General features: G+C 55.1%; 2 protein-coding genes and 1 long non-coding RNA gene across 4 annotated transcripts in view; all 3 read left to right on the forward strand.

The window, feature by feature from the left end:
* Window positions 1-2,166, forward strand: part of Crip2 (cysteine rich protein 2) — a 5,178-nt gene extending 3,012 nt beyond the window's left edge. For both annotated transcript variants that reach the window (XM_031357798.1, XM_031357797.1), the window contains exons 2-7: window positions 334-486; window positions 682-822; window positions 896-964; window positions 1,051-1,145; window positions 1,457-1,514; window positions 1,610-2,166. In XM_031357798.1, the coding sequence (XP_031213658.1) occupies window positions 334-486; window positions 682-822; window positions 896-964; window positions 1,051-1,145; window positions 1,457-1,514; window positions 1,610-1,677 (584 nt within the window). In that variant the 3' untranslated portion in view covers window positions 1,678-2,166. The remainder of the gene's footprint in view (window positions 1-333; window positions 487-681; window positions 823-895; window positions 965-1,050; window positions 1,146-1,456; window positions 1,515-1,609) is intronic.
* A 1,053-nt stretch (window positions 2,167-3,219) lies between these two features.
* Window positions 3,220-3,839, forward strand: LOC116081164. Its single transcript, XR_004114728.1, has 2 exons — window positions 3,220-3,252; window positions 3,629-3,839. It is a non-coding gene; the product is annotated as an uncharacterized LOC116081164 (long non-coding RNA).
* Window positions 3,840-8,549: 4,710 nt separating this feature from the next.
* On the forward strand, window positions 8,550-10,401 carry Crip1 (cysteine rich protein 1). Its single transcript, XM_031357799.1, has 5 exons — window positions 8,550-8,690; window positions 9,796-9,890; window positions 9,970-10,027; window positions 10,143-10,189; window positions 10,294-10,401. The coding sequence occupies exons 1-4, from the start codon at window positions 8,651-8,653 to the stop codon at window positions 10,181-10,183; spliced, it is 234 nt and encodes a 77-aa protein (XP_031213659.1). The 5' UTR covers window positions 8,550-8,650; the 3' UTR covers window positions 10,184-10,189; window positions 10,294-10,401.
* Window positions 10,402-10,678: the final 277 nt, after the last annotated feature.

Here is a 10,678-nt window from a genome sequence, read left to right on the forward strand (position 1 = left end):
GGGGGGAGAGATGTGAGGAGACACACCATGAGGGTGAGGCGGGGATTTTGAGGAATAGGTATAAATAGGTGCAGTAAGCAGACACTGAGGGGTTAAATAAACCAAGTGCATGGGCTGAGATGACTTTGGGATGAACAAGGACAAAGGGCTCCAGGATGGCTGAGGGAGTCTCTGTAAACAGTAGCCTAATCTCAGAGTCACCATGGGTGGGGTGGGAGTGGAGCTTGACATCTGCCAGGAAGTGTGAAATGCAGGGATGTGGGGCCTGGAAACTTCTGGACTGCAAGAAGAAGAGAAACAGGCATGCATGCTTTGACTTCCTTCTCTCTACAGCCGAGAAGGTGAGCTCCCTGGGCAAGGACTGGCACAAGTTCTGTCTCAAGTGTGAGCGCTGCAACAAGACACTGACCCCCGGCGGCCATGCTGAGCATGATGGGAAGCCCTTCTGCCACAAGCCCTGTTATGCCACACTGTTTGGACCCAAAGGTAAAGTAAGCAGGGTCCTAGCCAGGCCTCAGACCTGGGACAGCTCCTGTGTATGCTGGGGCTCCATCTGCTCTTTCCTTCTCTGTGCCCCTCCTACCCTGAAAGCCATGAAGCAGCTCTGGGAGAAGCTCTGTGTGAGATGGGTGGGGTCAGGGCCTCCAACCATTAATCTCCTGGCATGCCTGCCATCTGCAGGAGTGAATATTGGAGGCGCTGGTTCCTACATCTACGAGAAGCCTTCAACCGAGGCCCCTCAGGTCACTGGCCCCATCGAGGTCCCTTTGGTACGAACTGAGGAGCGGAAGACCAGCGGGCCCCCCAAGGGTCCCAGCAAAGGTAGGACAGGCTCTGGGGTGGGAGTTGGATATGGGTGGCCAAGGTCCACCCTGACTCAGTTTCACCCCTCCAGCCTCTAGTGTCACTACGTTCACTGGGGAGCCCAACATGTGTCCTCGATGCAACAAGAGAGTGTACTTCGGTAAGTGACTCCCCAGCCCCTGACTCGGGGAACAGGACGTTGTGCCTCGGCTTGGGGTTACCACCACTCTTCTCCCTCCCTCCCAGCTGAAAAGGTGACCTCCCTGGGCAAGGACTGGCACCGGCCCTGCCTGCGCTGTGAGCGCTGCTCCAAGACACTGACCCCAGGCGGGCATGCTGAGGTAAGGGGTGCAGTTCGGATGTAGGAGGGGACTGGGAGGAAGAGCACAGAGTAAGGATTCAGGAATTCTGCCACTCCCTGAAGTGGGGTTGCCTTAGGCTAATTGTACTGCCCTCTGGCCACTAGAGGGCAGAGTCTGCAGTTACTCCCTGGGGCTCTGCTATTCCTATCAAAGTGAGTAGGCCTGCTCATGACCTTTGAAGCCAGAGAGTCCTCAGGGAGCTGACTAGCACATCATGAAGGTCTCAGCGTATCTGGGAAGGTAAAGGAAGGGAGGAGGTCTGTGCTCAGCTCTCTCTCCACTGCCCACAGCACGATGGCCAGCCCTACTGCCACAAGCCTTGCTATGGAATACTCTTTGGACCCAAAGGTGAGTAGAGTTGGGGTGGAGGAGGTGAGGACCTCTTTCCCTCCTCAAATCCCTGTTTGTTCCTGCTCAGCCACCCCGGGCACTTTTCTCCACAGGCGTGAACACTGGTGCTGTGGGCAGCTACATCTACGACAAGGACCCGGAAGGCACAGTTCAGCCTTAGCTCTGCAGATGCTGTCCTCGGGGTCCCCTGTTTGACCCTGAGGCAAAGTGACCTGTTGCCTAGTCCTGCCTCAGCGTGTCTCGCCTGCAAATCCAGGACCTAAGTGGTGGAGGAGAAAGTCTGGGTAGTCCCAGAATTTCAGCCCCCTTTGTCACCTTGGCATGTTCTGTGTTGCCCACGGTTTACTTTCTATGTGCCTCCATAGCCCCATGGGTCCTGTGTCCAGCATTCTCTCTGTCCCTGTGTCCCCATGTCCCTGATAGCTCTCCAAGGTGGCTGTCCTATGATATCCCTTTGCCCACACCTGCCCACCAGTATTATTTATGCTCTGCTTGCCGGTGCTGGCCATGAGCTCACAGCATTCCCAGGGTGACAGCACCCCTGCAAGGAGCCCTCTGCTGGTTCCCACACTACTCCCTACTTACCTTCACATGGTTCACAGCTATGGAGACTTTTGCTGTCAATAAATAGTTTGGTTTGAGGATTGCAGGACCCAGTGTTTTGTATGTGTGTGTGTGGTGGGGTGGAGCATGTAAACCCAAGACTGTGTCCTGGACTGTGTCCAGACATCCCCTTGTATCCCTGGGCCCAGTATTGGTAGGGATGTAGTCCAAAAACATTTCTGAACTGGGGAGGCTGATTTAGGCATCAGTGCCGACACTAAAATATGTGGGAAGCAGCGGGAGGTGGCGGGGCTGCACCGGGCTGAGGTGAGAAGGAAAGGGGTCCAGATGATAGACAGATGGAATCCTTTGAGGACACAGCTATGAAGCATGTAGAGGTGAGGTGTATACCTGTGATGAGCACAGAGGAACACCTCACAAGGGTGTGAGGTCCAATGAGAAGAGCAGGAGCCATGTAATGAGGCCTGGGGGTGGGGGGCAGAAAGGTCCTGTGCAGAGCATGTGGAGCTGGTGAGAACTGGATGGAACCTGAAGTGGAGCACAACCTAGTTCTGGGCGGAGAAGTCCACGGGGGGGGGGGGGGGGGGGGTTTAAGACTGCTGTTAGACTCCAGTCTGTCCAGGTTCTACTATGGCGGTTTCCTGTTATGTTCACATGACAAAGCCTTTGACCACCCTGACTTGTCTCTAGTGTATGGTCCAGTAACAGAATATGGACAGTCAGTTAAGCAAGAGTCTAGGTACTGGGTTTGTGTGAGGCAGTGAGCCACGTCTCCTCAAGTGGCCAAGATTCTGGGACTGGAACCTGCTTCTCGCAGTGGGCGTGTCTTTCCTTTACTTGCTTTTCCCGGAATGCCCACTAGAAGGCACCCCTGCATTTCAGTGGCGCTTGGGGGAACCTCGTCTGATCTGCCTCAGCTAGTCCTGCTCCCTTCAATTCAAGTTTCAATTCAAGTTGCGTCTGGGGCAAGTGGCTCCTAGATCTGGTCACTGCCACGGGGCAAGAAGGCTTTTCAGGTTTGTCCCTGGCTTCTTGTCCAGCCCTGTAGGCCACTGACACTTGTGTCACCGTGTCTGGGGCTACTGTCACGCACAAAGTCATGTCCCTGGCGGTAGTAGAGTCCGGTGTCTGCCCCTCTCTTCACCCCGCCAAGGGAGGTCCTCGCCAACAGGTACTGGGCTTTAGGACTCCTCTCTAACCAAGACGCCGCTTCTTGGCTGCACATTTTGGATTGAGCTGGGCAGCTCTAGCTCTTCTTGGTTGGCGGTGCGTGGGACTGTAGAGGGGACTGATGAATAGTCAGCCCTCGGAGCAGAAAGACTTCTACCAGCTCAGCCTGAAGGAATCGAAGGGGCGGGCCCTCGATCCCGGGCGGAACCTTTGAAGACGAGAAGGGGATTCCCCTGGTTGGGCCCGAAGGGCAAGGGTCTTCCCAGGGCAGATCCATCCCTGCCCTGCGGCCAGCTTTGCTGTACATCGAAGGGGCGGGGCAGGATCTGACCTTTTCCTGCAGAGGAAGATGACGTTGCTTGGTGTTTGTTTCCAAGGAGTTGTCGTGGAAACGCGGCGGTGCTGCGACTGTTTGTCTGGGTCTTGTTGCCAGGCGGTGTCCGCCGCCGCATTGCCAGGTCGCGTCAGTGGCACCAGCTTCCGATGCACCCAAGATGGAGGAGAGAATAGAAGCCTTTGTCTGGCGTCCACCCTTCTGGGAGAGTGCCCTGAGCTTTTCTATCTCCCAAATAAACACCTAGACTCAGAGATGACTCTCGATGCCAACAAACCACCTCACCCCATTCCAAATCCAGAACCTCACAAGGAGACTCAGCCCAGGCTGTTCTGCACAGTTTAGATGCAGGAGTTCTCCTGATCCGCCCTACCACACGTCCACCACCCACCTCTCTAGCCTTGCCGCGCTCTCCAACCAGGCCTTCCTAAGCTCTCTGCTTACCAGACTACTCAGGGGGACTTCTTTTTGGGGTGCCCAGGCTACGGCTCCTTCTCCCCACTTACCTTAATCTTAGATCATCCCCCTCCTGCCCAGCTTTGCTACTCCTGCATGGGTCCTGGGAACCCTTCTGCCGGGGTCTTTCTCATGCTCCAGGCTGCCTGCAGATCCGTTTATCTCTAGATCTGACATGACTGGCCCTGCTCACTGGCTGCTGGCTGAATGAAGCCTGTGGGTATGGTGTCAAAAGGATCACCATGTGCTAGTGCTCTGGCTATTGAGTGGGTGCAGTTCGGGCTGGCCAGAGCCCAGGGTGCCAGGTGTGGGCAGCCCTTTTTCCCAGGCCAGACTGGCTGCGGGGTTGGGCTCCAGGCCATCAGCTGCTGGTTTGGAGAGAATGGAATTCCTGGGCTTTGGTTCCAGGAAACAGTCACTGGGCACGGGGCAGGCCTCAAGGAAGGCAGGGTGCAGGGTACCCATCTGGCCAGATTATAGGTCCTCGTGGGGAGTGCAGTCCTACTGAGAGAAGGGTGGCTAAGAAGCCCTGTCTCCCTCTACTGCCCCCTTCCTGGCTATGACGCGCTACTTCTGGAAAAGGAGGAATCTAATTGCTGTCTGCCTAAGCCTGAGGTATAAGGCCTGAAGGGCAGAGGGACCTGTCTGGGAAGCAGTGTTCTATCCCTTCTGACTGTGGTCAACCATCCCAGCAGACCCACTCCTAGGGCCAGACGGTGGTCCCTGGAGACAGCTGCTGAAAATAGGCCCTGGGAACTTGTAAATGTCTTCCACTGGTCTGAGGGGGGGAGGAGGAGGGTGAGCCCTAGGGAGGCCTGTGTTGTGTGTGTCTAGGCTCAGCATGTTCTCTAAAGTGTATGCTGGCAGCATATGCACCGGAGAGCAGAGGACATAGGGCAGCTCAGATGACCTCCAACCCTTGGGTGGACATCTCTGCACGTGACTCCACCCTCAGGCAGGTACCGGCAGAGCCAGTAGATAAAAGTCGTTTTTTGCAACACTGCAGAGGCCCTTCCCTGAGGAGCTGAGCTTTCCTAGTGGGAGTGGGTACTGAGATTCCTCAGTGGTCACCAGCCCACGGGGCTCAGCCCTGCCTTCTCTGGCTGGCTTCAGGGTGTGGTATCCCAGCCAGTGGAGGGCGCATGGGTGTGTACAGAGAAGGCTTGAGTAGATAGGTCATGGTTCTGCAGCCTCCCCATCCCCCATAGCCTCTATGCTGTCCTGGTACAAGCAGTGGAGAGATCACCGTGTGCCCTCTGAGTGCTTGTGCACGGCACACCAGGCCTTCACTTGGCCTAGGAGTCCGGGTCAGTTGTCCTCCTCCAGGAATAGCCTGGGGTAGGAGGCAGGTGAGAGCGTAGAGCTGGGCCTCAGGAAGCTGGCAGGGCTTTGGCACCAGCTGAGCCTGGGCCAAGAGAGTTGAGGGCTAAGGCTAGAGTCTGACTAGAAGCAATGGCAGCGGGGGCGGGGCATTGGCAGACACTGTGGAAGCTTTGGAAGAGCCCCCCCCCCCCATTGTTCTTGTTACTTTTTGAGTCAGTCTCATTTAGCCCAGGCTGGCCTTAAATGAATGATCTATGTAGCTTAGACTAGCTTTGAATTCTCTTGCTTCCACTTCCAAGTACTGAGAAAGAGCTCTCAGGCCAAGAACAGGCTCATGTGTTACCAAGGCAGATGTGACTTTTGAGGGAGTAAAGGGTTGTGAGCTAAGTAAAGAAAGATGGTGTTACCTTAGCTCTTCATCCCCATCCCTGGCTTTTTCCTTTTCTTTCCCTCCCTCCCTTCCTTCCTCCCTCCCTTCCTCTCTCCCTCCCTCCCTCCCTCCTTTCCTTCCTCCCTTCCTTTTCTTTATTTCTTGACAAGGTCTGACTCTGTAGATCAGGGTCCATAGCCTCAGTCTCTGGCATGGCTCTAGCCCATCACAGGCCTGTGAGGCCGTGCTGTGGCTTGTGTATGTCTTTGTGTTTCTAAGTGGATACGTCTGAATGGAATGTCTGGAAAAAACTGCTGTGTACCAACAAAGAAGGTATCAGCTCTCGGCCCCTGCCTTGGTGCCCCTCCCATGACCATGGCAACAGGAAACAACAGTAGGGAAGGCTTGGGGATGGGGGAAGGGTTCCCCAGTGTAGGGTGGGGCTAGAATTCAGGGATGGGAGAAGGAGCTAACTCTAGGGTGGGGCAATGGATGGAAGGAACATGGACAAGGTTATTGACCCTCCTGTCTTCACACATGTCTCTTGGGTGAGAGCTAGGAAGAGTCTGTCAAGAACTCCTAGGGTATTAGCTAGGTAGTGGTGGCATACAGCTTTAATCCCAGCACTCAGGAACGAGAAGTAGGCAGATCTCTGAGTTTGAGGCCAGCCTGGTCTACATAGTGAGTTCCAAAACAGCCAGGGCTACACAGTGAAACCTATCAGGAAAAAAACAAAACAAAACAAAACAGAATCCCTGAGTGCAGATAAATAGAAACATAGCTATTTGCTTTGAGAGAGACCACACATAGGACCGTAGAGCCACCCCAAAGGATATTTGCCCCACAGGTATGCCTGCAGGCCCCAGAATATGCATGTGCATCCAAGCATGCAGCCTCTGGTACACACACACACACACACACACACACACACACACACACACAGAGGAGGCTGTCTGCCAGGTGCCTTGTGCCTCCACCCAGTGCACACCCCTGGCAGGCCTTAGTTGGCTTCCTCCGAGGACAGTGAGGTAGTGTGCTTTGTGTGTGGCCAGGCCCTGGGAATCTGGTGGAGAGACACTACTCTTCCAGATGGTTCTGGGCCTCTCTGGCCTCTCCTTATATCACCAAGGGCTACTTTGCTCAGATCTCCGCTTCCAGAACCTCTACCCGCAGGATGTGCCTCCCCTCTCCTCTCTCCTTTGTAGACTAAGTCAGGAGCTATAGAAATATGACTTCTTTTAAACAGAAAGATTGAAAGACTACAAGAAGTGGCTGGAGGGGGGGCGTAGGCTGGTGGCCTTAAGTCCAGAAACCACTTGGGGTGCCAACCCAGGCCTCTAGGTGGGTCTTAGGTAATGGTAGGCTAGACGATGGGAGTCTATCCTTGTAGGGCCAATGTTCACCCTTGCTCTGGAGCCCCAAGCTGGTAAAGGGCTTCAGAGTGTCTTTGTAGAGCTGGGCACTCGTGGAGTTCCAGTTTGGGACAGAACTGTACCCTCAAGTTAGGGTCCCTGGGAGGAAGGTAGTGTTCCAGGGGGTTGCGTTTGCAACTGTGGGTAGTCCCTGACCCATGATACAACACTAATCCCTTCTTGAGAGTTCTGATTCCCACCCCGGCAGGTGACTGATCCTTGCCCAGAGCCAGGCCTGGAGACAGATAATGGGTAGGTGTGGACAAGAGGTTCAGTTAGGGCTGAACCGTGAGAGCTGAGTGTCCAGCTATCAGCAGCTGCATTGTCAGCTTGCTAGGTAATGACCAGAGCCCCAACCCCCGCTGAGGCTACAAACTACTCTGATACTCAGGCCAGTAGAAGCCCTCCAGCCCTCCATATTTACTGTAGGCTTACTCTGTTCTCTACCTGGTACCAACTGCAACTCAGCCTCCTCCTTAGCTGGGCAGTGGACTTGGACCGATGAGCTCTGGGCACTTCTCCCAGAGATAAGAAACACTCATCCTCAGCTGTGCCTAAAAGCGTCGGGAAGCAGCCTGGGAGTGCCCCTCTCCCCAACCTCAAGTTGCTAGGTCCTCAAGCTTAGATTCTGTTGTTTCTGTGGCAGGAAGGGCTTTTCTGGATGGGAGTCCCCTCTTCTGATTTCCCCGGTGAAGTTGTGGCTGCAGTCCAGTCAGCTGGCAAAGGTCAGGGTGTTCACATGTGGCTGGCTAGGGTGGACCTCCTGGCATCAGCGTGAGTTAGATCTGGGAAAGGCTGGGAGGAGTTGGGCTACAAGGCTGAGACTCTGAATGTCCTCAACTCTTTCCGGAGAAGCGTCAAAATACGTGCAGAATCCTTGAATGCTAATTTGTGTCTCTCTGCGCTTTATTTTAGTGTGTGTGTGTGTGTGTGTGTGTGTGTGTGTGTGTGTGTGTGTTTTGAAGCAGGGTCTCACCCTAGAGACCAGATTGGCCTCACCAGTTTTAGTAGGACGAGCAGTCACACCACATCTAGCTTTATCTGCACTTTAGAAGTTTCCTGTGCCCACCCGGTCTCCAGCGAGTTCTCGCAGGTGCAAGATGCTAGGCTAGATAGGGCGCTTCGTCCGAGGGGAGGACCCAACGTCCCCTATTCAGGACGGGAGGCTTGCCCTGCCCCAGGCAGGGGGCGGGGCCTGGGTCGGCAGGAGCAGCTGGGCTTCTTAGAGGGTCCCCGGAAGACTCAGAACCCCTGCATGGCCCTTGGCCAGTTTATCTTGACGGAGGCGAGCATGGACCAGATGACCATTCTTGGCCAGTCGGCCTGGATCAGAATTCCCAGGGGTCCAAATCCCGGACTGAGGGGGTGGGGCGGGGGCGGGGCCTTAAAGGGCAGGGCCACGGGGTCCCTGAAAAAAGCGCAGACCAGGCGGGCGCCACCCAGTCCAGAGCCTACAACCTACTTCCTTCTAGCTGCAGCCACTCGTGCAGGATCAGGTATCGCCATGCCGAAGTGCCCCAAGTGCGACAAGGAGGTGTATTTCGGTGAGTTCGCTTGGGTATCCCAGCCTCTCTCCACATGCCCGCGGGCGTACCGCAGGAGTTACGCGGAAGGGTGGTCCAGAGGCGGACCGTGCTGGGCTGTTCAGGTGGACCGGAGTGTCTAGACTCCGGAGCATCGCCTGGGATCGAACCCATAAAACTTGCCCGCGGCTTGAGGGTGGGACAATTTGGTGTTAAAGGGAACCGACATCTGTGCCCACTCTTGGTCTTACGTTTCTGGGTCGGTCTTCTGGCTTCCTTGCCTTTGGGTCTCCAGGTCTCCATGACTCCCATGCTTCTGGGTCGCCCGTTCTCCATGACCCTGGCCTCTGGATCCTGCTGTCTCTCCCACCTTCTGTCTGTGCGCCCTGGGCGGGGTTTCTGCTGGATAGGGAGGAACGCGGGACTGGGGGGCCCCCCTCCCAATGCTAAGTAGAAACAGACGCCCAAAACCACGTCCGGGGCCTAAGATCTCGGGTGCTCGTTTTCTTGCTGTTTGCGCACCCTACGTAGGGCTCCTACGAGAAAGTGCATGAATAAGAGGTCCCCTTGTCCCCGCTGAGAAGGGTGTGCCCCGGTTCAGTGCAGAGGTCAGAGGACTTTAATTGGGTCGACCTAGCCTTAGGTCCTCCAGACCTGTTCTCCCCCACTCCCAAGTCTGAAGGCTTCCTCCTCTCCAGTTCTCGGGGATCATATCCCTGAGGTGGCACTTGAAAGTGTCCCACCAATGAGCCGGGTTGGGTGGCTGGGTGGTCCATGCCTTTAGTCCCAGCACTTTAGTCCGGGGAGGCAGAGCCAAGAGCATCTTTGTGAGTTCAAGATCAGCCTGGTCTACAGAGTGAGTTCCAGGACAGCCAGGGCTACAAAAAAATCCTGTCTCAAAACAAAAACAACCTAAAATAAAATATCCTACCAACAAGGCGACCCTTCTGGTTTGTGAGGTAGGATTGGCTTGAGAGTACTATAGTTGCCCCTTATCTGGAGCACAGTGGCAGTCTGGGGACCCAGGATGGGCTGTCACATTGAGAGAATGAAGTGTAGGTGTCTATGCAGCCGAAGAGGGTTTGCAGGGACTCCAGAGACTCACAGTGGGTCTGTGCTTCTGCAGCTGAGCGAGTGACATCACTAGGCAAGGACTGGCATCGCCCCTGCCTGAAGTGTGAGAAGTGTGGAAAGACACTGACCTCTGGGGGTCACGCTGAGGTAAGGGGCCACCAGGGGGCAGAGGGAGGAGTCATAGGAGCTGGGATGAAGGTAACCCCTCCTGTTCTTTCCCTTGTAGCATGAAGGGAAGCCCTACTGCAATCATCCCTGCTACTCGGCCATGTTTGGGCCCAAAGGTATGTTGTTGGACCTCTTCCTTAACAGCCTGTAAGTGCTGGCCTCCCTCCCCAATATGTTGGTATCCTTATTTTTTTTTTCTATTTTATTTTATCCTCTTTTTATCTTTTGCAGGTTTTGGGCGAGGTGGGGCTGAGAGCCACACTTTCAAGTAGACCGAGGTATAGCCCCATCTCCAGTCCCACCCGGTCCACTAGTCTACAGGATGGAGTCAACTCTTATAAACAACAAAACTGCACTCACATGTCTCTCTTTCTTCTTACAGGTTGTGGAGACTCTCCCTACCCGCCGAGGCACGTGCCAGGCCTTACCCCCCAGACAGCAGGGCTCTCGGGAGCCCTCTGTGTCTTTAATAAACCTGATCTTTGGAAGACCTGTGTCTTTGTCTACCGGTGTGTGATGGAGGGGCACTGCAGTGGGAGTCTCAACCCCAGGCCTAATGCAGCGCCCTGCTTTTCTTGTTGCTGCAGGCAGTGGTGCCCACTATCCTTTCGGGGGTTGGGAGGGGAACAAGTTCAGGCCTACATCCAACTTCAGGGTCCTTAAAGTTCCTGTAGCTTGGTTCTGTAGTGGTTCTGGCCTGGGGTGAGGCCCTGGCTGTCAGGGTCAGCAGGAACATGGAGTAGGTGGGTCTGGCCGCAGTTCAGAGG

Source organism: Mastomys coucha, unplaced genomic scaffold, assembly GCF_008632895.1.
Source record: "Mastomys coucha isolate ucsf_1 unplaced genomic scaffold, UCSF_Mcou_1 pScaffold6, whole genome shotgun sequence".
Classification (NCBI taxonomy): Eukaryota; Metazoa; Chordata; class Mammalia; order Rodentia; family Muridae; genus Mastomys; species Mastomys coucha.